At 64.1% G+C, this 25,781-nt stretch overlaps 1 protein-coding gene across 6 annotated transcripts; it reads left to right on the top strand.

Moving 5' to 3' along the window:
* Nucleotides 1-25,781, top strand: ADGRB2 (adhesion G protein-coupled receptor B2). Of its 6 annotated transcripts, XM_088067481.1 has the most exons (31): nt 1-113; nt 3,918-4,719; nt 8,809-8,892; nt 10,762-10,926; nt 13,537-13,701; nt 14,377-14,541; nt 14,615-14,716; nt 15,155-15,261; nt 15,800-15,994; nt 16,095-16,163; nt 16,273-16,381; nt 16,454-16,600; nt 17,144-17,219; nt 17,289-17,391; nt 17,951-17,994; nt 19,484-19,610; nt 20,120-20,223; nt 20,500-20,602; nt 20,818-20,968; nt 21,194-21,263; nt 21,376-21,442; nt 21,561-21,646; nt 22,185-22,283; nt 23,008-23,179; nt 23,251-23,346; nt 23,474-23,513; nt 23,645-24,303; nt 24,554-24,589; nt 24,869-24,973; nt 25,113-25,166; nt 25,281-25,781. In XM_088067481.1, exons 1-31 carry the CDS (start codon nt 27-29, stop codon nt 25,473-25,475), a joined length of 4,584 nt encoding a protein of 1,527 aa, XP_087923607.1. In that variant the 5' UTR covers nt 1-26; the 3' UTR covers nt 25,476-25,781. The 6 variants fall into 6 exon arrangements, with proteins under 6 accessions (XP_087923607.1, XP_087923611.1, XP_087923610.1 ...); XM_088067485.1 differs by lacking the exon at nt 13,537-13,701 and having other exon boundaries at nt 14,380-14,541; XM_088067484.1 differs by lacking the exon at nt 13,537-13,701.

Raw genomic sequence — 25,781 nt, 5'->3', positions numbered from 1 at the left:
ACTCAGAACCTGCCTTTGGAGCCTTCATGGATCTCCCAGCCCTCCAGAATGGAGCTGATGGAAAACAGCAACTCACATCCCAAGGATGTGGAAGAAACTCCTTGGAAGAGGCGGTAGGAGTGCCGTGGCTGCTGCAGCCCCTGTAGCTGTGGGGGGGCTTTGTCTCCAGGGACCCCCCAGCCGTGCAGAGCCGGGGGGAGGCAGCACACGCCGTTCCCTGGCAGAGCAAATCCCTGATCCAGGCGGAGATTTCTCTGTGCTGTCTCCTGGCCTTGCTTTTGGAGTGGAGTTTTACCAACAGCAGCTAAGTAAAATAAATAAAGAGGCCTGTGCTTGCCAGTGCTCGCGAGGCCGCGCCAGGGATTGGCAAAGCTGCACCATTAATTACAGCTCGGCACCACTGCCAGCCTGCCGGCTCCAGGAGAGGCCGTGGCAGCACGCCGGGGAGCCAGAGGGAGAAGGGAGATGTGGAATTATGGAAGGGAGGGGAAACATGGTCCTGGACACTGGGGGAACCGTGCCAGAGCGAGTGGAAGCAGCTCGGATGTCGCTGTCCCTGCTGGGTGTGTGTGTGTGCACACGTGTGTGCAAGCATGTGCTGGGCAGGAATCCGCGTTTTCGGGCTGGAGGCTGGGAATGCAGTGGAGTTTTTCCCAGGAACGGTGCTGATCTGTCGGTGGAGGGGCTGGGAAGGCTCAGGACACCCCAGCTCAGTGCTGGGGGTCCCCATGGAGGTGCTTTGGAGCAGCTTTGGAGTCCCTGGATGCCTTTGAGCAGCCGGGGAAGATCCTGGTAGGTTCTCGCAGCAGGAATCGCTCATTGTGGTGCTGCGTTTGTCGCTGTCACCTCCGGGTGACATCCATGGGATCCCATGGGATGGAGCCCCACATGGAGCCGTGCCGTGCCAGGGGCCAGCCTGTTCCTTCTGGCAGGGAAGTGAGGCTGTTCCACGGTGGATCAAGATGCCCCAGCCCTTCCTTACTTTTTATTCCTTTATCCTAAGCCATGTTCATGTTAGGGATTTTCATGGATCAGGTCTTTTTTTCCCATGGATTTTGTATTTTCTGCAGGCTGTTAAAAGAACAGTTGAGTTAAAAACCACACCCCTCCACCCCCAAATCTCCTTTACTCTGCCATTAATAGTTTGTCAGATTATTGATGGCGAGAGGTTTAGTACTGCCCATTTATCACTTTTTTGGGGACTGGTTGGTTGTCCCTGACTTTTCCTGCCTGGAGACGGTCACGATCTGGGCTCCTGCCATGCCAGGATGATGGAGCTGGACCGGGATCCAGCCAATATCCAGGGAAAACGTCCTCAGGGAAACAACCTGTTTGTGCATCGGGAGCAGTGCCGTGCCGTGGCCAGGGAGAGCCGAGCCCCGGTCGGATCCTGCTCTTCCCGGAGCAATATTCCGTCAGGAATGCGCCGGCAGTGATGGAGAGGGACCGCTCTCCGAGGACGTGGAGCCCGGGCTGTCGTTTCCTCCCGCCCGGGCGCTTCCCAGCTCTGTGATGGCTCTTTAAAAGCTTTAATTAAAGCTTTAAACCCACCCCCTTTCCCTGCTCCCGGGCAGGAACAAAGGCAGATGGAAGGGGCTGGAGCGGGCGCCTGCGGCGGGCGAGAGTGCCAGGCTGTGCCCGCCGCGCTCCGGGTGACATCGCAGTCCTCCATGAGCACCAGCCACTCTCCAGAGGGGTGCGGGGGGTCCCTGGGTGGTCGGCAGCTGTCCCCAGGGAGCCGGCAGCGCTGCCGGGATGCGCTCACGGCTGCCGGGTGGTTCATTCCGCATGGAGCGAGGTGCTTTGGGAGGCACTGGGGGTGATGCCGAGCTCTGGCACCGCGGCCGGGCTGGGCTCCCCCGGGCCGGAGGACGCAGACGGTGACGCTGCAGGGTGCGAGGTCACCAGTCGCCGGCAGCTCCCGCCGGGTGACTCGGTGGCCCAGATGTTAAATATCTCCTCGGCCCGGCTCGCAGCTCAGCGAAATATTTTCACTGCAGCAGCGGCAGCAGCAGCGGCGGCGGCTCGGGAGCTGCAGGGAGCGGGGCTGGTGCCGAGCGAGCTCCGGCAGCTTTGGTTCAGCCCCGGCCGTGGCTCGGTGCCGTGCAGCCCCGCAGGTTTTGGGGCTGGGAGGAAGCTCCCCCGTATCCCAGAACACCTGGATCATGCATGCCTGGAGGTGAGGCGTGGGCTGCCCGGCTGTGTCCATCCCCGAGCCTTCCAGCGGCTGTCTGGGCAGCGGGCGGGATGGATGGATAAAGGATGGATGATGGATGGATGGATGGATGGATGGATGGATGGATGGATGGTGGTGCCGGAGCGTCCCTGCTCGCTGTTCCTGGGCGAGGGAAGCAAGCACCATCTTGTGTCCCTGCCAGGCTGCGGGAGCCCCAGGAGCTCGCTGCAGAGCAGCAGCGTGTCCCTGCCTGACCTCCTCCTCCTCTCCCTCCTCCTCCTCCTCCTCTCCCTCCTCTTCCTCTTCCTCCTGCCTCCCCGCACCCCCGGCTCTCCCGGAGCAGCGGAGGGGGCTGCGGCTCTCTGGGGGACCCCAGGTCCTTGGTGGCCGCTCTAGCAGCACCAGCGGGGGATGCCCGTGCTGCTCCTTGCTCCGGCTGCAGTTGGAATTCGGTGCTTTCGGGTCTCTCCTGTTGCATTTCCTGGGGTCTCTGGCTGGAAGTTACTCTCGGAAAGCGGGGTTTTCTCCTGCCCCAGATCCCCCTGCTTGCAGCGGGGAGGTCCAGCCGGCGTCCAGCCCTGTCTGCTCCCGCTGGCTACATCGTAGCCCCTCTCTCCCGTGCCCTGGAGCGGGGGAATGCCAGCACCGAGCCCCCCCGTGCTGCCGGGGCCGCAGAAGCCGGTGCCAGCCTGTTGCATGAGAATCGGGATATTTTTAGCTCTCTAATGTCCCCGGAGTGGCTCCAGCGCAGGCTCGGCCAAGGCTCCGTGTCCCTCCCGGTGAGCCGGGGGATGCCCCGGTATCACCGCCTTGGCCAGGGGTGGTTCGGGAGCAGGATTTGCTGTTTGAGGGTGGAGAAGAGCATCCCCCGTGCCGTGCCGAGCGCCCGGCATCCCCAGCACACGGCTGGGCGAGCGGTAACCTCAGTGATTTTGGAATCAACCTCTGCCATGGCATCTGGCCCTGTAGTCACCTCCTGAATGTCCCCTGCTGTCCCCAGGGCTGTCCCCTTGCCACCACTGCCCCGGGCATAGGCTGAGTGATGCTGACACGTGCACGGGGCCTCGGCTTCTGCAGAGCCATGCTCAGGGCTCACTTAATAAGGCCACCACGTGCATTATTTTATTAATGAGGTATTAAAAAGCCATTCACGGTGATGCTCTGCATTCCCGGAGAAGTATCCAAGAAATCTGTACTGAGAGTGACTGCTCACCCTGTGTCCGGCTCTTGGGACAGCTGTGGGGACACCACACTGCTGGGGTGTCACTGTGCACCCCCAGCACGTCACCCTGAGCTGCCAGCCTGTCCCCACCGTGCTCCAGGTCACCAGAATTTGCTCCAAGGGCTTTTGTAGCTCTTTCTGAAGTTGTTTGGTGGCTCCTTGCCGAGGCTGCGCTTGGCCAGCTCGGGGTGGGGGGTGAGCTGAGGATGGGGGAGTCACTGCAGGGGGGACCTACGGGGCTGGGTCTCTGCTCTGGTGGTTTTGGGGTGAAGTCTTCACTCTGTGCTGCAGTGTCCCGAAGCTGGGGACACATTGGCACAAGAAGTCTCCTGTAACCCTGCAAGGTGGCAGATGGGGACATGGACCACTTTGGGGGGGACATGAACCAGGAGGGGACATGGGGTAACTGGGATCCCGCACCAGCTGGATTCAGGGCAGGGTGCTGTCCCCCAGCCCAGCTCCACAGTGGCCAAACCTCTGGGTAAGCCTCTGTCCATGTGTCCATCTGTCTGTCTGCAGGGCAAATGCCATAGGATGACCGCTGCTGGTCCCCTCTTACTGGCTGTGATATCGTCTGTCCTGTGGCTCACGCGGGGCTTCGACCCGGCTCCCAGTGCCTGCTCCGCCCTGGCCTCCGGCGTCCTCTACGGCTCCTTCTCCCTCAAGGACCTGTTCCCCACCATCTCCTCCGGCTGCTCCTGGACCCTGGAGAACCCCGACCCCACCAAGTACTCGCTCTACCTCCGCTTCAACCGGGAGGAGCAGGTCTGCACCCACTTCTCGCCCATGGTGCTGCCCCTCGACCACTACCTGGCCAACTACACCTGCGACCCCCGGGGCGAGGCCAGCCCTGTGCCCGTGCAGCCCCCGGAGCAGCAGCAGAAGGAGGAGGAGGATGAGGAAGCCGAGCTGGAGCTGTGTGAGGGCGCGGGGCCCTTCACCTTCCTGCACTTCGACAAGAACTTCGTCCAGCTGTGCCTGGCAGCCGAGCCCGAGGCGGCCCCGCGGCTGCTGGAGCCACAAGCGCTGGAATTCCGCTTCGTGGAGGTGCTGCTCATCAACAACAACAACTCCAGCCAGTTCACCTGCAGCGTGCTGTGCCGCTGGCTCGAGGAGTGCCTGCAGGCTCCCGGTGCTCGCCGCTGTGGCTTCACTCACGCCGGCTGCAGCTGTCAGGCCGAGAGCCCTCCAGCTCCCCGGCGCAACGGCACCCGGCCCCCCGCCCCCGTGCCCACCCCGGTGCCCGCCGCCCCCGACTGCTGCCCCACCGAGCTGCATTCTGCGAATGCCAACGAGCTCGACCTGCCCGAGGTGCCACACGGTGAGTGGGGACACGGGATGGACCCCCCTGTGCAGCGCAGGGGCTCCCTGCATGCTGCTAGTGGTCACGGAATGGGCACTTTCTGCCTCTGCATGGTCCATGGGGATCTGGGGAGTTGTGCATGGAGCAGGAAATCGTGTAGTGGGTGGATCCTGGGACTGGGAGGTGCCAACTGGGAACTGTGCATGGAGCAGGAAATTGTGCAATGGATGGATCTGGGGGCTGGAGAGTGCCAGTGGGGCACTGGGAATGGAGCAGGAAATCGTGCAGTGGATGGATCCTGGGGTTGAAGGGTGCCAGTGGGGCACTGGGCATGGAGCAGGAAATTGTGCAATGGATGGATCTGGGGGCTGGAGAGTGCCAGTGGGGCACTGGGAATGGAGCAGGAAATCGTGCAGTGGATGGATCCTGGGGTTGAAGGGTGCCAGTGGGGCACTGGGCATGGAGCAGGGATTCTGTGCAATGGATGGATCCTGCCCATGTGCACTCCTGGTGTAAAATTGGTGCCAGTTGGATGCTGGGCATGGAGCAGGGAAGTCATGGCATGGATGAATCCTTCCCAAGCACACTCCACAGGGCTGGAGGGTGCAGCTGGGTGCTCTGCGTGGAGCAGGAAAGCTGGTGCATGGGGCAGAGAATGCATGGAATGAGATGGGAGATGCCTGAGCATACTCCCTCAGGGCTGGAAGTTTCCAATGGGACACTGCATGGAGCAGGAAATCCATGCGAAGTTCAAACCCGCTGAGCTGCAGCTTGTTCTGCCCTTGCCGTGGCCCTGGGAATGTTCCCTGGGATGCCACGGTGACCCCACCGCTGCCAGGGCTGGTGCCACGGCTGCTCTGGCACATCCCACGTGGCTCCCTGGCCTCACTTGCTGCCTCCCTGGCACGGGGCAGGAGCAGAAGCCAGCACATTCTGCCTTGGTGGAGACGTGGAAAACAATTTGCAGGTAAAATGACCCTTTCCCGTGGCAAATTACCCTTGACTGCTGCAGCCCGGGCGCTTGTTATTCCAGGCAGGATGTCACGGCACGGCGGCCGGGCTATTAACCAGGAGGAATGAGGCCATTTGCTCGTTCCGGGATTGTAGGAATGGCTGAGGATAAAGCAGCCGGCACCGGGATCGGGCTGTCCCGGTGCTGCCCGTGCCGGCAGCGCCAAGCTCGGCGAGGTGATGCGGGGGTTTTGGGACACATCTGGCCAGATGTTCCCTTCAGCAGCCTCAGGGTGATGCGTGGGCAGGGGCAATCCCCAACTGGGCTGCGCGGGGTCTTTATCCGGCAGATTAGGTGGCGGGGCCGGGCCGGGGGTGTAGAGATAATTTCATTGGGCTTTAGCATTTATTTCAGGAGCTAAATGTCATTACGGGCAGATCCCCCACTAAATCCCTGGTCTGTTACAGCTGCAGGACTCTAAATCGCCTCGTCCCAAGGGGAGCTGTTTGAGCTGATTTCATTTTATGGGTTTTTTTCTGCGTTTTTGGGGTTCCCCCCCCCCCCCCCCTTTAAACGCCACTGGGTGATTCAGAGCTCAGCACCAGGGTCAGGTGCCAGCCCCAAGGTCAGCCTGGATGGTCCTGTGCCCGAGGAGTGACACCTGCTGTGGCCAGGGGATGTCTGGGGAGAAACAGGATCCAGGATGGGATGGAGAAGGGGGATCCAGGATGGGATGGAGAAGGGGGATCCAGGATGGGATGGAGAAGGGGGATCCAGGATGGGATGGAGAAGCGGGATCCAGAACAGGATGGAGAAGGGGGATCCAGGATGGGATGGAGAAGGGGGATCCAGGATGGGATGGAGAAGCGGGATCCAGAGCAGAATGGAGAAGGGGGATCCAGAAGAGGATGGAGAAGAGGATTCTCCTCCAGGGGATCCAGCACATCCACAGGGGGTGGCTCAGTGGGGTTATTTCCCCCGAGCGTGGCTCAGGGCACTGGCCAGGGGTGTCCCTGCAGAGCTGGCAGGGCTCAGTGCCACATTCCGTCTCTCCAGCTGCGATGGCCACAGCGCAAACTCCGGCTCCTTCTCCAAATTACATTTGACATTCAATTAAAGGCTGGAGCGCCCGGGGGCTCAGTGTTATTGCGGTGCCGGAGCCACGGGGGCCACGCTCTGCCTCGGCCACCCCTCGTTCCACGCCGCTGCCACCGTCCCCCCCCGGGTGTCACCGTGCCGAGCTGCGAGGCCGCAGCACAGAGCGCCCTTCATGCGGCGAGGGGGGGTCCCGGGCTCCCACCTGGCCTCCCCCCGGCCCCCTTGGGTGGAGAATGGTCCCCTTTCAGGGGGATGGTGGCACACAGGGCCGGGGGGCTGAATGGCGCCTGTGAGCCGAGGCTTGGCGGGCGCCCAGCGCTGATCTCAGCGGCTCCTCCGCCGCAGCGACGTGGGGCTGGCACCTGCCCAGAGCCTCCCCACAGCGGTGACCCCAGGGTCCCCAGCGCCCACGTCATCCCCGCCGTGGGGAGGCTCTCCCAGGGGGATTCAGGGATGCGCTTGGAGGCACATGGGCGGGAAGCGTGGATGGGTTGGAGTTTGGTGGGGGAGCTTTGGGTGTGTTCAGCTCTGGAGCTCCAGGCTCTACAGAACTCCAGAAGGGTGACCCCCTCTTTTTCATGGCCTCTGGGTGACTCTGCTGTGTCAGTGAGGCCAAACAGTTCCAGTTTTAGGTTTCCCTCACCCCAAACCCACCCCTGTTCACAAACCAACCCCAAGTGAGGTGCTGCCAGGACAAGGACACAACCAACCTTGGGATTTACCTTGAGGTCCCCGAAGGAACACCTCTGATGTCCCTGGAATCACCTCCAATCCTTGCACCCACCAGCTGTGCCGTGGTGGGGTGCTGGGGGGCCCCCGGGCAGGATGGGGTGCGCTGCTGGGGTTGGCCACAGCCTCCTGGTGGTGACAGCCAAGGATTTAGTGCTCTCCAAAGGAAATTGAATTTGGTGTCTCTGTCGAACACAGCCAGGGAGAACGCCCTCATATATCTTCGGGATTTATGGTTTTCCCCAGGCTCTTGCCGTGCTGTGTGTAATTCTGCTGTGGCATTCCCAGGGGGAGCGGGGGGTTTGGCCCTGTTGGGAATTCAGCCCGGTGGCCCCACAGACCCCCCTGGGTATCCCCTCACTGTCCCTGAGTTCCCCTGTGTCTCCCATGCCAGCAGGAATTCCATGCCCTGGTGTGGGATGTCCAAGGATCTGAGGGTGCCAGCGGGGAGCCCTGAAGGGTTAAGGCAAAACTGGGTAAATTTGGGGCTTTTTGACAGCACAGTCAGTGCCAGAGCAGGCTGTGCTCCCTGCCTGGGGTTGGGTGTCCCCGCTCTGTGTCCCAGCGGGAGCCACCATGTGCCCAAAGCACTCTGCCAGTGCCAGGTGTCCCCAGGCCACCTCCCCTCCATCCCTTGGGGGCGTGTTTGGTTGGCAGCTCGACAAGGTGCTGGTGCCATCCCTGGCTGCTCCCCTGGCTGTCGCAGCAGTGGGGTGACCAGAGCATTTTTGGGGGTGACATCCCTGGGGTGGCATCAGTGGTGCCGTGCCCCTGTCCTCCACAGCACATCCAGCAGGAACAGCTGGGATCGATCCAGGGGAGCTCCAGGGCCCAGATTTGGGGACAAGAGTCCCTCTGGAGGGCAGGAGGTGTTCTGGGGTGTGGGGGAGGCCAAGGGAGGCGTCCCCCTGTGCCTGTAGCCGCGTCCCCTGCCGAGCCCTGCACATGCCAGTTAATTTCACGCCAAGTGCTCTTGATGGATCACTTGTTATTTTTGGTGAGCCGAGACATAAATTTGTGCCACCTCACTGCAGAGAGCAGATAAGTGGGGATGGGAGAGCACCTCTGCCTGGCACAGTGGGGCACAGGCACCCTGACTGCACCAGGGACGTGGCACCCGGGGCTGGGGTCCAGCTGCCAACCCTGTGACACTTTTTGGGCAGATTTTGGGGAGCTGGGAGTGTGCTCAGTGATGCTCAGCCAGGGCTTGCTCTCAGGAGTGCCATGGGTGCCCAGCATGGGGCCAGACATCCCTGGAATGTCCTACGCTGGTCTGCCCCCATCGCTGTCCCCCTGCCCACTCTCATTTGGGCATTTCTCTTTCTTAGGCAATGCGGTTGAGGAGAACCAGAAGGTGAAGACCCAGTGGCCACGGTCAGCGGATGAACCCGGGGTCTACATGGCCCAGACAGGTACCAGGAACAGGCAGGGGGACACTGGTGACACCGGGCTGGTGCACCTGGGGCAGGAGTCACAGAGATGGAGTGACTCCCTTTATCTTCCTGCCCACGGACTGCCTTAATTTGTTCCATTTATACATTTTTTTTCCTCTGCACTTTCCTCCAAGGGTTGTAAAGCTAAAAAAAAAAGAAATCTATTAATTGTTTCATTCAGATGTATTTGTTTGGCAAACCCATCTGGGTAATTTGAGCGTGCTGCTCCCCCCTCTCCAGCCTCCCTGATTTATGGTTGGAGGGCTTGGAGGCGAGTGGGAGATGGATGGGCCCCGGCTCTGCTCCATGTGCTTGGCGTGCAGAATTCCTGGCCACGCTCAGCTGCTCAGGGGGGTTCTGCCCCACTGGGAGCTCCTGGGTGACCCCAGTGGTTACCCAGTCTCGGGGTCCCTGTGTGACACATAGCAACCCCAGCCTGTTGTCACCACCACGGGTGACATGGAGCCCGTGTCCTGCCTGTCTCCAGGACAAATGGTCCCCTTTGGAGCCCTCCCCCATATATCCCTGTTTAATTTAAACGGATGGGCTCTGCTGTTGAGCTGTCCAAGAGCCTCAGAGACATCATCAACCTTAATAAGAGCCGGTTGTAAATGTCAGTGTGTGACAGGGTGGGGAGAGGGAGCTGTGGAGGGCTGGCTGTGCTGTCCGTGCTGCCCACCCTGTCTGTGCTGCCCACTGCCCACCCTGCTCACCCTGCCCACCCTGTCTGTGCTGCCCACTGCCCACCCTGTCCATGCTCCCTGCACTGCCCACACTGCCCACTACCCATCCTGCCCATCCTGCCAATCCTGCCCATGCTGCCCACTGCCCACCCCGCTCACCCTGTCCATGCTCCTTGTGCTGCACACTGCCCATGCTGCCCATCCTGCCCGTGCTGCCCACTGCCCACCCTGCTCACCCTGTCCATGCTCCCTGTGCTGCCCACGGCCCACCCTGTCCATGCTGCCCACTGTCCACCCTGCCCACCCTGTGCTGCCCACTGCCCACCCCGCTCACCCTGTCCATGCTCCCTGTGCTGCACACTGCCCATGCTGCCCATGCTGCCCACTGCCCACCCCACTCGCCCTGCCCACCCTGTCCATGCTGCCTGCACTGCCCACACTGCCCCCCTGCCCACTGCCTGTCCTGCCCAGACTGTCCATGCTCCCTGTGCTGCCCACACTGCCCCCCTGCCCTCCCTGCCCCGCTGCCCGTGCTGCCTGCACTGCCAGCATCTCCTGGGATAGATCCCGTCCCTCACACCAGCTGCCATCCCATGCCCCTGTCCCTTCTCCAGTTCTATCTGGCGCTGAGCCCGGTGAGGCCTCACTTCACTGACACCCTCAGTGCCACCCGTGTCACCCACACCACCTCATCCTCACCACTGCACTGACCGGTGCCAGCCACCCTCCTCCCGCCCCTTCTGCGGGGCTGTGCTGGTGACACTGTCCCCTGTCCCCTGTCCCCTGTCCCCTATCCCCTGTCCCCTGTCCCCTGTCCCCTATCCCCTGTCCCCTGTCCCCTGTCCCCTGTCCCCTGTCCCCTGTCCCCTATCCCCTATCCCCTGTCCCCTGTCCCCTATCCCCTGTCCCCTGTCCCCTCTCCCCTTTCCCCTGCCCCCTCTCCCCTCCCCCCTGCCCCCTGCCCCCAACCCCCTATCCCCTGCCCCCTGCCCCCTACCCCCTGTCCCCTGTCCCCTGTCCCCTGTCCCCTATCCCCTGTCCCCTGTCCCCTGTCCCCTGTCCCCTATCCCCTGTCCCCTGTCCCCTGTTCCCTGTCCCCTGTCCCCTGTCCCCTGTCCCCTATCCCCTGTCCCCTGCGGTCTCTCAGGCTCCCTGTCCCCCCCAGGGGACCCTGCGGCGGAGGAGTGGTCTCAGTGGAGCGTGTGCTCCCTGACGTGCGGCCAGGGCTCCCAGGTGCGGACGCGCTCCTGTGTCTCCTCTCCCTACGGGACGCTGTGCAGCGGGCTGCTCCGGGAGACCCGCACCTGCAACAACACGGCCACCTGCCCAGGTACGGGGGACACCGGGGACACCGGGGACACCGCGGGGCTGAGCAGCCGGGTGGGAACAGAGAATGTGTTGCTGGGACATCTCTGGGGTGCTGTGGTGGATGAGAAGGGTGGCTCGGCGTCGGTTGCAGTGACCACTCTGCACTGGGATGCTCCGAGTGCTGTTGGCATCCCTCTGTGCTCTGGAGTCCCTCTCGGAAAAGCACAGGGGAGGCGTCTGGAATGTGTGCCCTGCACTCTGTGCCCCGGCAGAGGTCTGGAATGGGTGCCCTGCACTCTGTGCCCCGGCAGAGGTCTGGAATGGGTGCCCTGCACTCTGTGCCCCGGCAGAGGTCTGGAATGTGTGCCCTGCACTCTGTGCCCCGGCAGAGGTCTGGAATGGGTGCCCTGCACTCTGTGCCCCGGCAGAGGTCTGGAATGGGTGCCCTGCACTCTGTGCCCCGGCAGAGGTCTGGAATGGGTGCCCTGCACTCTGTGCCCTGGCAGCGGTGCTGCTGCTGGGGATTTGCCTCAGGAGCTCCTTTCCATCCTCTCTCCTGGCAAGCTGTGGGCTCCTCCTGGATGCCCCCGAGGTTTGTGCTGGAGCCTGGGGGATTTGGAGCCTGGCATTCTGAGGGGTTCCCTCTGCCGTGGGGCAGGAGGGGGCTGAGCTGCTCAGTGCCTCGAGGCAGGTGATGGGCAGGACGCCGAGATTCTCCTGTCTGTCTGTGGTGGTGTCCATGTGGCCCAGGTGGGACATGGGAATCAGAGGGACCTCAGGGTGCCGCAGCAGCAGCCGCACTGCCCTGTCCCAACCTGGGAGTGTTTCAAGGGATTTTCACCTCCTGGACATGCAGTGTCCACTCCCCTCCGTGCCGGGGAGTGCAGCCCTGTCCTGGCACTCCAAAGACATCGGAGCTCAAGGAGGAGCATCCTTTAGGATGGTCCCTGATCCTTTCCTGGGAGTGCTGAGCTCCCGTGGATGTGAGGGGAAGATCGTGCTTGGTGTGATGACATGGATTGGGGTGACCCGTGTGTGGCTTTGGGGGGACGTGCGCCACCAGTGCCAGGACCCCAAAAGCGAGTGACAGCGGCACCGCTGCCAGCTCCGGGATTTGGGATGACGACAGGGCAGGCAGTGCTGGGAGCTGTGCCCGGCTGAGCCGTGGGCAGGGCATGAGGGGTCTGCTGTGCCAGGACCCCTCGGTGGCAGGAGGAGGAGGAGGAGGCTGGAGCCCTTGGGCTGTGCTGTGTTGCAGTTCCCGGTGCGTGGGAGGAGTGGTCCCCGTGGAGCCTGTGCTCGGTGACCTGCGGGCGAGGGGCCAGGACCAGGACACGGCACTGCGTGGCCGCGCGGCACCGAGGGAAGGCCTGCGAGGGCCCCGAGCTGCAGGCCAAGCCCTGCAATATCGCGATCTGCCCGGGTCAGTACCTCCCTCTCCCCACACTCCTTCTTCCCGCCGGGAGTGCCAGGAGACGGCGCCAGCTGAGCGCCAGGGCTGCGCTCCTGGTGCTGCGAGGGATGGGTGGCAGCGCCACGGGGACCTGGGGTGCAAGGCTGCTGTGACACTGCTGGGACACAGGATTTCCATCCTGTCCCTGCTGGAAATCCAAGTGGAAAATTGGTGCTGTTGGTGGTGCCGGGGTCTCGAGATCCCAGCATGGGCAGGGGTCCAGCCTGATAATCACAGAGGAGGTGGCTCATTCCCTACCTGTCTGCTGTGTCTGGCACTGGGGTGGCACAGGGACATTGTGGGGTACAGGGAGGTGACAAAGGGGGTCAGCACAGGGTCTGTCTGCACACAGGTGGCAGTGCCACATCTGTCCCTTCCTCCTGTGTGCCAGGAGTGGTCGTGGTGGTGGCTGTGGGGTTTCTGCAGTGACGGGCAGGGATGCCATGTCTTGGGCAATGTTCCCATGTGTGGATGCCCCCATGTGACACGGGGCAGCTGGCAGGGAGTTCAGAGCAGGAGGGAGCACGGGACCTGCTCCCTGCAGCAGCTCTGACAGGGACACGACACCCATAGCACATAGCTTTGGCCATGGCAGTCCCGTGGAGATGCTGCTGGAGTCTTGGGCTTGGCAGGGAACGATGCCAGGGATGCTGGATTTGGTTGGAAGTGTGCCAGGGATGCTGGATTTGGTCAAAAGCAATGCCAGGGATGCTGGACTTGGCAGGACTGATGCCAGGGATTGTGGATTTGGTTGGAAGCACTGCCAGGGATGCTGGATTTGGCCAGAAGTGATACCAGGGATTCTGAGTTTGTTTCAAAGTGGTGCCAGGGATGCCGGGTTTGGAAGCCAGAGCTTCTGAATTTGGCGGGACCAATGCCAGAGATGCTGGGTTTGGTTGGAAGCGATGCCAAGGATGCCAGAAATGTTAAGTTTGGTGCAAGCAACACCTGGGTCCCTACTCTGAGCGTGTCCCTTGTGTCACAGCCAGTGTGGAGGCCAGTCCCAGTGACAGCCCCACACCCAGCACTGCCTGTCCCGTCCGGCACAGGACAAGCCAGCACATCCGTAGGTTGGACCCGTTGCCCGGTGAGCCCGGCGCGGGTCACGGCGAGCCGGGGCCGTGCGGCCGAGCGGCCGCTGTCCAGTGGGAGCTGACGCTGCTCTCCTTGTCCCCGCAGTGGAAGGGCAGTGGCTGGAGTGGGGCGCCTGGAGCCGCTGCTCCGTCACCTGTGCCAATGGCACCCAGCAGCGGACGCGCAAGTGCAGCGTCTCGGCCCACGGCTGGGCCGAGTGCCGGGGGGCCCACGCCGACGCCCGGGAGTGCTCCAACCCCACATGTCCCAGTAAGGCCCCGCGCGCTGGGGGGGAGCGGGGGGATGGCCTCGCGTCGGGGCGCGGCACCCAGCACGGCCCAGCCGTCGCGCCGCCGCGGTGTCACCGCCGGTGATACCTGCGGTGCTGGCAGCCCCCTCCACTGTAGGGGAGCGAGAGTCTGAGGATGATGCCAGGGATCACCGGGCACGTCTCAGCTGGAGGAGCTGGGGGTTGGCACTGTCCTCATGGCGGGTGGCGCTGGGGACCCGTCGGTGCCAGGTGGCTGCGGGTCCCACCGTGCTTTAGCGTAGAAGCACGAGGGAGCTCTGACATGTGCACACGGGGCTGGGGATGGCTTTGGGCATGGGGAACACCGGGAAAAGGATGGACCACGGGGTCCTCATCCTGTCCTTTGAGCTGCTCCTTGTTTTGTGGGAGAGGTCATGGCATCGGTGGCAGCCACAGAGGGAGATGGTGGCTGTGCCATGGTGCCCGTGGATGGTGACAGGGAACAAGGGGCATCTGCACCAGGATGGGCATCTGCACCAGGATGCCAGTCTGCTCTAAAAGAGATTTAAATCACTGATCCATGGATTTCACACCCCGTGGGATTTTGGCTCACAGCGCGTGGGGCGGCTCAGTCCCCGTGGGTGCCACTCTCCGTGCACAGAGCCACCTGTCCCACAGTGTCCCCATCCCCACAGCAGACAGCAAATGGGGTCCCTGGAACCACTGGAGCCTCTGCTCCAAGACCTGCGACACCGGCTGGCAGCGGCGCTTCCGCATGTGCGAGGGCACGGGCATGCAGGGCTACCCCTGCGAGGGCACTGGCGAGGAGGTGAAGACCTGCAATGAGAAGAAGTGCCCAGGTACAGGGTACCCCACACCCCAGCACCCCCCACCCCACACCTGGGCAGTGCTGATCCCCCCCTTCCCCCCCAGCCTACCACGAGATGTGCAAGGATGAGTACGTGATGCTGATGACCTGGAAGAAAACGGCTGCCGGGGAGATCATCTACAACAAATGTCCCCCCAATGCCACAGGTGACCCCAGATGCCCCCCGGGATGGAGCAGGACAACGGGTGGTGGGTGGTATTGGGGTCAAGCACCCCAAAGCCCAGGGGCAGTGGGTGGCGTTGGGGTCAAGCCACTTGGAGCCAAGCAGAGGGTGGGGGGTGACATCAGGGACGAGCACCCCCAAACTCCAGGGGCAGGGGCTGGCATTGGGGTCAAGCACCCCTAAACCCCCCTTGCCTTGGAGCAGAGAAGAGGCTGATGGGGCCGAGCCACCCCAAAGCCCCAGAGGCAGAGGGTGGCATTGGGGTCAAGACACCTGGAACCGGGCAGGGGGTGGTGGGTGACACTGGGGTCAAGCACCCCTAAACCCCCTGACCCTGGAGCTGCACACGGGGCTGTGGGGTAGCATCGGGGTGCCAGGAAAGAATTCCAGTGCCAGCCCCAATCCCAAATCTCTGTCACAGGGACTGCCAGCCGCCGGTGCCTGCTGAGCCCCCATGGGGTCGCCTATTGGGGTGTGCCCAGCTTTGCCCGCTGCGTCTCCCACGAGTACAGATACTTGCATCTCTCAGTAGGTGCCCGCTCTGGCACGGTCCCTTCTGTCCCCTGTCCCTGGGGCTCTGTCCCATCCCTGGCACCCCAAGAGCCACATCACCTCTCTGGCATGGGGAAACTGAGGCAGGGCTCCCTGGGTGGGCTGGGAAAGGGGATCTCGTTTAAGCTGTGTCCATGGGAAATGGTTCTTGGGATGGGACGGTTCCCTCAGATCCCCATGGAATTCCCTGTGGGGTGGGAATAGGGATCCCATCCCAGAGCTGGAAGGCGGTTCTGGTTGGAGTTGTGTTCCTATGTCCTTGGGAAAAGGCTTTTGGGATGGGGAGGATGCCCCCAGACCACCCTGATGTCCCCAAACCCCCGTGAATGTCCCCAGACAACTCTGGATGTCCCCAAACCCCTATGGACTCCCTCAACCCGCATGTCCTGCAGCTGCTTTAATTAACTCAGTGAGCTCTGCAGCGTCCCCCGGGCTCTGGGGACGATAAGGGACACGCAGCACTGCTGGGGGGTGGTGGCAGCAGGGTGACACCACTGTCCCCACCCTGTACCAGCTGCGGGAGCACCTGGCGAAGGGCCAGCGGGTGCTGGCAGGGGAGGGAATGTCGCAGGTGGTGCGGAGCCTGCTGGAGCTCATGGCCCGCAAGACCTACTACAGCGGCGACCTGCTCTTCTCCGTGGACATCCTGCGCAACGTCACCGACACCTTCAAGAGGGCCACCTACATCCCGTCCTCCGAGGACGTGCAGGTAGCGGGCAGGGGGACAGCCAGGGTCCCCTCCCCAGAGGAGGTGGCGGTCGGTCGGTCGCTCGGTCGCTCCCCAGCCCCGCTGAGCCCCGTCCCCGCAGCGCTTCTTCCAGGTGGTGAGCTACATGGTGGATGTGGAGAACCGAGATAAGTGGGAGGATGCCCAGCAGGTGAGTGGCACAGGGGGATGGTGGCAGCCGGGATGTCCCCGCCCAAGGGGTGTCCCCTCACCGTGGAGATGCGTCTCAGCGGTTCCGGAGCTGCTCCCATCTCCTGCAGGTCTCTCCCGGCTCCGTGCACCTGATGAAAGTGGTGGAGGACTTCATCCACCTGGTCGGGAATGCGCTGAAGGCTTTCCAGAGCTCCCTCATCGTCACTGACAACCTGGGTGAGCAGCGGGGTGGGCGTGGGGACCTGAGGGGACACAGGAGCGGGAGGTGACGCCCTTGTCCCCCAACAGTGACCAGCATCCAGCGGGAGCCCGTGTCCGCCGTGTCCAGCGACATCAACTTCCCCATGAAGGGGCGGCGGGGGATGAAGGACTGGGCCCGCAGCTCTGAGGACAAGCTCTTCATCCCCAGGGAGGTGCTGAGCCTCACCTCAGCCGGTGAGCAGGAGTGCCCAGCTGTGCGCACATCTGGTGGTGCGCAGACCTGGAGGCGTGCCTGTGTCTGCTTGAGTGTTCCTGCACATCTGGGATGGCGCACGGGGGTGTGCCTCCACATCTGGAGGGGTGCGCGTTGTGAGCGGGCACGTCTGGGAGTGTGCAGGTGTGCACACAGGGGTGAGTGCACATCTGGACACGTGCACGTGTGAGCCTGCACATCTGGAACTGTGCACATGTGTGCAGGCGTGTGTGAGCCTGCAGATGTGAGTGCACATCTGGGCAGGCCTAGGCGTGTGCCCGTGTGAGTGCGCACATCTGGAGGCGCGCCTGCCTGCGCACACAGGAGCGCACATCTGGCGCAGGTGTGGGCTCACATCTGGCTCCCATTCACACACACCTGGGCCACGTCCCCGGCGTGCGCAGGTGGCCACATGTGGCTCTGGGGCCGTGTGTGTGTGTGTGTGCCAGCGCACATCTGGGTGCGCATCTGGCAGCCCCGTGCCCCCGTCCCGCGTGTCACCGAGCCCGTGGCTCTCTCTGCAGAAGCCGAGGAGTCGTCGCACTTCGTCATCGGGGCAGTGCTGTACCGCACGCTGGGGCTTATCCTGCCCCCGCCCAGGTGAGTGGTGCCTCCCGCGGTGTCCCCTGCTGTCCCCCGGCCTGTCACAGCCCGTGTCCCCTCCCGCAGGAGCCCCCTGGCCGTCACCTCCAAGGTGCTGACGGTGACGGTGCGCCCGCCGACCCGGCCCGCAGAGCCACTCGTGCTGGTGGAGCTCTCCCACATCATCAACGTGAGTGTCCCTCTCCCGTGTCACCGGCAATGTCCCTCCCCACATCACCAATGTGTGCCCCCCTCCCCGTGCCACCGGCCCCTGTCCCCCTTTCCACATCCTGACTCTTCGTGTCCCTCATCGTCACTGAAAGTGTCCCCCTCCCACACTGTCATTGGGAGTGTCCCCCTCTGTGTCATCCACACAAGTGTCCCTTGTCCCACATTGTCATTGTGAGTGTCCCCTCCCACGGTGCTGCTCTTCCTCATCTTCAGCCCTCCTGTGTCATCAGCAAGTTCCTTCATCAGCACCACGAGTGTCCCCCTCCCCTCCCACACCGTCGATGTGTCACCCTCCTGTCCCATCACTGTCACCTCCCAGTCCCAGGCGGGTCCCTGTCACCTGCAGGCACCGAGACTGGGGCAGGGACCAGCAGTTCCCAATGTGCAGCATGGTCCCTGTGCCCAGCCTGGGGACATGCCAGCCCTGGGACCCCCGGGGAATGCTCCTCGAGGGCCACGTCTCCTCGGGGGGTGGGGACAGGGCTGGGGGGAGCTCTGACCTGTCCTTGTGTCTGCAGGGCACGTCCCACCCGCAGTGTGTCACCTGGGACTACTCGAGGACGTGAGTCAGGGGCACGGGGACACAGGGACACTGGTGACAGGGCAGGGTTGGCAGTGCTGGGGGGCTGCTGGGAGGGAGGGGAGCAGGGACAGAGACGGGGAGCAGTGCTGGGAACAAGGATGGGAATGGGGTGGGGGAACAGGGACAGGGAAAAGGGATGGAAATGGGGTGGGGGAACAGGGATTGGAGCAGGGATGGGAGAGCAGGGACAGGGAACAGGGATGGGAATGGGGTGGGGGAACAGGGATGGGAAAAGGGATGGGAGAGGGAAAAGGGATGGGAATGGGGTGGGAACAGGGATGGGAGAGCTGGAATGGGAGCAGGAATGAGGGAACAAGGACGGGAGCAGGGATGGGAGCAGAGATGGGAGAGCAGGGATGAGGACCAGGGATGAGGAGCTGGGACCATCCCTTCCCGTGTCCCAGCCCCATTGGCACGGGTGAATTGAGCTCCCACGGGATTGATGTGGCCGCGGAGCCGCGGGGCCGCCCCCGCCAGGCTGCCAGATGTGATTTGTTCGTGCTGGCAGGAATGAGGGAAAGTAGGGCAGGAAGGGGGGTGGGCAGCACTGCGGGCTGGGGGTGGGCACTGCCAGCCCCCCTGCCCAGGTAGCCGCGGGTGCGCCACAGCTCGGGGTCACTGGTTCCAGTTCATCCCCCAAACCGGTGGAGAGCTGTTGGCTGTGATGAGCGTGGCAGGTTCCCAGCCGGCCCCAGGGACAGTCCCCAGCTGTCCCATAGACACAGTTCCCGGTTTTTCTGTCGTCCTGGGAGCTGTGGCTGCCCTCACCTGGGCATGGCAGTGTCACCCCCCTCTCTGCTCCCTCACTAGGGAGGTCCCCATGGCAGGAGGGGTCCATATGACAGGAAGGGTCCCCATGGTGAAGCCCATTTAACAGGAAGGGTCCCCATGGCAGGGGGGTCTCCAAGAGGGGTGGGTCCCCATGGCAGGAGGGGTCCCCATAAAAAGAGGGGTCCCCATGGTGGAGAGATCCTTCTAACAGGAGAGGGCCCCATGACAGAAGGGTCCCCAAGGGTGGGAGGGGCCCCCATGGCAGAGGGATCCCCATAGTGGGGGATCCCCATGGTGGGAGAGGACCCCATGGAGGGAGGGTCCCCATGGAAGGAGGGGTCCCCATGGAGAGAGGGAATCATCACATCCCTGGAAGGGGACACAGGTGCCAGGGGCCTCTTGGGGCCGTTGCTGTCTGTCCTGGCACTGCCCCTGTCCCTCTCTGTGGTGTTTCTTCTCCCCTGCTCCCCAAACCTGTGTGGGATGATTAAACCTGAAGCCTTTCAGCTGCACCGCTCCCAGCAGGATCATCCTGGGGGAGGGATGGCTTCACCTCCTCCCCGAGCTCGGGGGGTTCCCTGGCAGCGCCCCCTCCATGCCTCCCCCAGGGCAGGGCCAGGAACGGGTTAACTCTGGAGGGGCTGCGTGTGTTGGATCATTTCAAATTGCTCTCCCTCGCTCTCTTCCCATTAATCAGGGATGCTGGCTTGGGAAACTGGGACACGGAGAGCTGCCAAACCCTGGAGACCCTCCCGGCACACACCAAATGCCAGTGCCGTCAGCTCGCCACCTTCGCCGTCCTCGCCCAGCTGCCCAGAGACCTGGTAGGGGACAGGGTGGGGACAGCCACGAGCCTACTGGGGACATGGGATGTGGGTGGGGGATGACCCCAGGGCTGGGTGGGGTGGGTCCCGAGGGAGGGGGGGGATGGACACGAAGCATTTCCCACTAGGACGAGGTGGGCACTGAAGGGTGGGGGTGTGCCCCACCAGCCAGGGGAAGGGTCCCAGCACCCCCAGCACCCCCAGCAGGGTGGGTTTGTGTGGTCAGGGGCTGCCACGGTCCCTAGAGCTCAATACAGGGCACTGCTGTGTGCCAGGAGGGGAGGGAGCAGCCCTGACCCCCCACTCCCACCATTGCTATTCCGCCTCTGTCCTCTGTTGGCATGGAATCCCCGGGAAGCTGCTTTGGCTGTGCCACCACTGTCACCGACCCCCTCTGGCACCCGGAGGTCCCCAGGGTGAGGGGCTGGAGGGCTCAGAGGGGGCAGGGGGCTGGCAGGGAGCAGTGCGGGGGGGCTGGGCTCAGCCAGTCCCCGCCGGTGTCCCCCCAGGCCATGGACCCCTCGGGGACACCGTCGGTGCCACTGATGATCGGCTGTGCCGTGTCCTGCATGGCCCTGCTCACCCTGCTGGTGATCTACGCGGCCTTCTGGAGGTGACCCGAAGGCACAGGGGACCTGGGGGGCACCTGGGGGGCACCTGGAGTGTGAGGCCGTGTGGGGAGGGCGTGACAAAGGGGGACAAGGCACTGGGAAAGGCTCAACATCAATGGGATTAACGGGAATGGAAAATATGGGTGGGAAAAGATGCTCGGGCTGCCTGGCACTGTCCCGGCCCCAGGACAGCGCCCACTCTGTGGCAGCATGGGACAAGGGACAGAAATAGGGGCAGGGACAGGCTGGCCCCCAGCCCCACGCCACTCCTGCCTCAGGTTCATCAAGTCGGAGCGCTCCATCATCCTGCTCAATTTCTGCGTCTCCATCCTGGCTTCCAACATCCTCATCCTCGTGGGCCAGTCCCAGATGCTCAGCAAGGTGGGTGCTGCCACCCTGCCACCCTCGGTGGGGTCCCAGGCCACTCGCCTCATCCCCTGCTGGCTCCCAGCAGCAGATTGGATTTGGATTAACTCGATCCCGGGATTAAATCCTCCGTGCCGGTGGCTTTGACACAAACCTCTCCGGGCGTGGGGGTTTAACTGCTGCGCTGCCGTGGCCGTGACCCCTGATGTCCCCGTGTCCCCACCCTGCAGGGCGTGTGCACCATGACTGCCGCCTTCCTCCACTTCTTCTTCCTCTCGTCCTTCTGCTGGGTGCTGACCGAGGCCTGGCAATCCTACCTGGCGGTGATCGGCCGGATCCGGACACGCCTGGTCAGGAAGCGCTTCCTGTGCTTGGGATGGGGTAAGAGCCCGGCATGGGTGGGAGGAAGGCACCCCTCGCCCATCCCTGGTACCCCCCAGGCTCATCAGGGGGTAAACTGAGGCACAGTGGAGGAAAGCAGACTCAGGTGTCTCGGTGGTGGCACCCTCAGGACGCGGGGAGCTGTCAGAGGAGCCCCATGGGGTGGCACAGGTGGGGACAGTGCCACCTTCCTCCAGCCCCTCCAGCTTCATGTCCCCTCTCCAGGCTTGCCAGCCCTCGTGGTTGCCGTCTCCGTTGGCTTCACGCGGACCAAAGGCTACGGGACAGCGAGCTAGTATGTGGGGACAGGGGACACGAGGCGGGGCACGGGGGCTGCTGTGGGCCGGCTGGGAGCAGGGGATGGCAGCAGGGGTGTCCCCTGACATGCCACCCGCGGTCCCCTGCAGCTGCTGGCTCTCGCTGGAGGGCGGTTTGCTCTACGCCTTCGTGGGACCCGCTGCTGTCATCGTGCTGGTGAGCCGCCCCCAAGAGCCTCGGACCCCCTCCAAAACCCACCCTGGGTGGGGGGCTCGTGGCAGCAGTTGCCGCGGGCAGGGGGGTCCGTGCCAGCCCTGAGCCCACCCTCCCACAGGTGAACATGCTGGTGGGCATCATCGTCTTCAACAAGCTCATGTCCCGCGACGGCATTTCAGATAAGTCCAAAAAGCAGCGAGCTGGGTAAGTGCCCTGCGCCCCGCGGGGGGGGATCCCTGGGGCTGAGCCCCCCGCTCCTGCACCCCGCCAGGGGCTGGGCACGGCGGTGCTGAGGGTGGGGCAGATTTCACCGCATCAGTGGGCAGTGGGGGCCAAGCCCGGGGTGAGTGCAGCCCCTTGTTGGGGGCTGCCGGAGGGGCAGAATTTGGGGGGCAGCCACCCCCGCTCCTTCCCTCGGGGAAGAGGGGTCCGCAGGCCGCAGCCCCCCCTCCGTGCCCGCCCTCTCCCCTGCCGCTTGGCCACCCCCCCTCACCATTAACAGCTGCCGCCCTCGACTAACCCGGCGCTCTCTTTCTCTCTCTGTCTCTTTCTCCTCCTCCCATTTGCTTCTTGCCTGTGTCCGTCCATCCATCCCTCCATCCATCTGTCCATCCATCTGTCCATCCCCCCCCCCCCCCCTCCTGCCCTGCTCCCCTCCCCTCTCCCGGTGCCTGCATCCCCCCGCCCTCCCCGCGTGGCCCGGTCCTGGCCGCGGGGCGCCGGGGGGGCGGTGGGCTCGTAGCTCCAAGCCCCCCCCGTGCGGCAGCCTGCTGCTGAAATGCACCAAGTGCGGCGTGGTGTCCAGCGCGGCCATGACCTCCGCCACCGCCAGCAGTGCCATGTTAGTGCCCGTCCCGCGCCCGCCGCGCCCCCCGCCCCGAGCACAGCCCGGGGGGGGCGGGGGGGGGGCTCTGGGCATCTCCCCGAGGGGTTTGGAGGGGGGGTCGGGGGTCCCCGAGGGGAAGGAAGGGTTGATGCTCTGTGCTCGGGGCGGGGTGCGCGTGTCCCATCACGTCTGCATGGCATGGCTTCCCATGGCAGGTCACCTCATCGCTGGGGTCGGGATCCTCTTCTGGCCTGGGGGTGGGGGCACGGGCTCGGGGGTGTCCCCGGGACCCTCTTCCCGGCGTGTGAGCTCCAGAGGCTCCCGAACGTGCCCCGCTCACGGGGGTTTAGTCACAACAGAGGCAGACCCAAAATTCACCGCTTAAAAAAAAAAAAAAAAAAGAAAAAAAGAAAAAAAATTTCCCTTCTCCGCTGTTGTGGTGGCCGTGGGAGGGTGGCGGTGGCCCCGCGTCCCCCCAGCACCTCTGGCTGTGTGGGGACAGGGACGCACCTGGGGGGCTGGAGCCCACAGGTCCCCTCAGCCCTTGGTCCCCAGCCGGCGCTGGCTTGGGGACACGGAGGACGAGGGGACAGCTGGGTCACACAGCCCCGGCCATGCTTGTGGGGCGCGGGGCAAGGCTCGGGGGGCTGCTGCGGGGGAGGGGGGCGGTGCTCGGGGGGGCTGTCCCGGGGCAGCCTCGCCCCGCGGGCTCACCCCGGCCCCTCTCTCCCTGCGCCAGGGCATCGCTGTGGAGCTCCTGCGTGGTCCTGCCTCTGCTGGCGCTGACCTGGATGTCGGCCGTGCTCGCCATGACCGACCGGCGCTCCATCCTCTTCCAGGTCCTCTTCGCCGTCTTCAACTCCGTCCAGGGCTTCGTCATCATCACCGTGCACGGCTTCCTGCGCCGAGAGGTGGGGCGGCGCCGGAGGGGTGCCGGGGGACAGCCCTGGCCGCGGTGCCGTGACCGGCTCTGTCCCCGCAGGTCCAGGACGTGGTGAAGTGTCAGATGGGGGGGTGCAGGAGCGAGGAGAATGAAAACTCGCCCGACTCCTGCAAGAACGGGCAGGTGCAGATCCTGGTGAGTGGGTCCCCCCTGGAGACCCCGCCGCTGCCTGTGCCGGCCATGGTGCTTCATTTCCCCGTCTCTCTCCCTCTCTTTCTCTCCTCTCTCTCTCGCTCTCTCCCCTCTTTCTGGATTTTTATAGACAGATTTTGAAAAGGACGTTGACCTGGCATGTCAGACAGGTGAGCTCTCCTCTGTTGTCACCCTGCCACACCTGGGAGGCGCAGGCAGCACGAGCCGGGGGGTCTCTCCTGTGTCTCCCACCCTCCGTGGGACCCTCGGGGCTGGCTCTGACCGCGCTCCCTGCCCACAGTGCTGTTCAAAGAGGTGAACACCTGCAACCCCGCCACCATCACGGGCACCTTGTCCCGCATCTCCCTGGATGGGGACGAAGACCCCAAGCTCAACACTACCTCGGAAGGTGGCCTGGGCTTCTCCAGCCTGCCGGGGAACATCCCCCCGGCCAGCATCCTGGTGCAGGTGCCCAAGATGACGCCCAACGTGGTGGCGGGTCTGACGGAGCTGGGCGAGCCGCAGGCGCAGCAGCTCAGCCTGGAGGCGCCGGGTCCCGTTTATCTGTGCACGGAGAGCAGCCTGCGGCCCCTGGAATACGGCTGGATCCGGGCCCCCGAGCCCCCCCGCGAGAGCGATTACATGATGCTGCCCCGCCGCACCGGCAGCCTCAAGCCCTTCCCCCGGGACGAGGGGACGCTCGGTGGCGGCGCAGAGGAGACGGTGCCCGGTGGGACGGGGCGCCCGGCAGCCGAAGGGGACGCTTACCCCGGTTTTGTGGCAGTGGATCACGTCAACGTGAATCTGAACCAGCCCTACGCGACGGTGAAGGCTCCCTACGGCCTCCAGTTCAAGCAGCATCCCACGGTGAGGCAGATCCTGGCCTCGGAGCTGTCGGAGCGCAGCCGCACCATGCCCCGAACCGTGCCCGGCTCTGCCATGAAAGTGGGGTCCCTGGAGGTGAGCGGGGGGCTGATGTGGGGAGGGAGGTGTGTGCCAGGACACGAGTGCACGTGGAGGGTTGCACGAATTCCCCCCACGCTCCCCCCGGCCATCCCACCCTTGGCGGGATGAGCTCTGTGTCCAAACCGGGCATGGATTGGGGCTAGCATGAGCCCCTAAACCCCGTTCCTTCTCATCCCGGACCTGCAAAGACCTTTCCCTTTTCTTCTCCATCTCCTCCCCCTGCTCCTGCCTGTCCCCCTGCCAGAGGAAGAGGTTGCGGTACTCTGACCTGGACTTCGAGGTAAGTCCTGCCATGGAGGTGTCACCGGTGCCGTCGTGGGGGACTGATCCAGTTTGTCCCCACTCCCTTCACCCCACTGGCAGCTCCTGAGCTCTGAGGGGTTGAGACCAGGCAGTAACAAGCGTTGGCTGTGGATTAAAATACCGATGATGAGCACGGAGTGGGCTCTGCTGCTCGTCTGGGACGCCCCAGGAAGGCAGGGATGGGGACAGGGACAGGGACAGTGCTGAGGGACAGCGGGCAGTGCCCACGGCCACAGGCTCTGCTCTGCCCCCACAGAAGGTGATGCACACACGGAAACGTCACTCTGAGCTCTACCACGAGCTCAACCAGAAATTCCACACGCTGGACCGGTACCGGGCTTCGTCCACCGGCTCCTCCAAGGTGAGGTCCTGGAGGCCCTGTCCTGCCCTGGTCTACACACCGCAATCCTTTACCTCCTCCTGCATGGACTGTGGCACCCCGGGGAGATTTGGGGCACCCAGGGGCGCTGCCGGGGCTGAGCGCTGGGGTTTTTCCACAGCGAGAAAAGCGGTGGAGCGTCTCGTCGGGCGGCGGGGACAAGAGCACAGGCAATGTAAGTCGTGAACCCCCGCCGGGGGTTGTCCCATCCCATCCTGGAGAGGGCTGGAGGCTGCCGTGCCCCGGGGCTGCGGGACAGAGCCGGGCACAGCTGCCCCTCACCCCGCAGGATGTGACGAGCCCCGAGGAGCAGCGGCCGAAGGCTCCGGCCGCGCCGCCCAAGCCGTGGAGCACATTCAAGGCGATGACGCTGGGCTCGCTGCCCAGTGCCCAGCGGGACCGGCTGGAGCTGTGCCGGGCAGACTGGGACAGCCCCTGCGCCGGCCTGGACGCGGCCGACGGCGACTTCCAGACAGAGGTGTGAGCCCTGCGCCCATCGCCGCCGCCTCCGCCCCGTGCGCGGCCCCGCGAGCCGATACGCTGGGTTTGCTCCGCGCTCTGGGGCAGCCGGGGGGTCCCTGCCTGGCCGGAGCCGTTTTCCCCCCCGGGAGAACCGCCTCCCACTCGTCCTCACGCGGTTCCTCCTCCTGCCACCCCCCGGACGCGGGTGTGGAGGGGACCCGTGCCCTCTTCCCCCAAAATGCTCCCCCACGCTCACGCCTGCACCCCCACCCTGGGGCAGGACCGGCCGTCGAGGCCCTCAGACCTTCGTTCTTTTCTACCGGGATGT

The sequence above is a fragment of the Pseudopodoces humilis genome, chromosome 27 (assembly GCF_049639895.1).
Source record: "Pseudopodoces humilis isolate 2021_Gansu_Grassland_sample_001 chromosome 27, ASM4963989v1, whole genome shotgun sequence".
NCBI lineage: Eukaryota > Metazoa > Chordata > Aves > Passeriformes > Paridae > Pseudopodoces > Pseudopodoces humilis.
The sequence above is the reverse complement of the archived record's forward strand: the minus strand, read 5'-3'. Positions and strand labels throughout refer to the sequence as shown.

Bases quoted from the DNA above. Each gene is read 5' to 3' on its own strand.
- ADGRB2 (XM_088067481.1), top strand. From the start codon at position 27: ATGGATCTCCCAGCCCTCCAGAATGGAGCTGATGGAAAACAGCAACTC. The intron at 13,702-14,376 runs GTAAGGCCCCGC...CCATCCCCACAG, and splicing joins CTCCAACCCCACATGTCCCA to CAGACAGCAAATGGGGTCCC. The intron at 20,603-20,817 runs GTGGGTGCTGCC...CCCACCCTGCAG, and splicing joins AGTCCCAGATGCTCAGCAAG to GGCGTGTGCACCATGACTGC.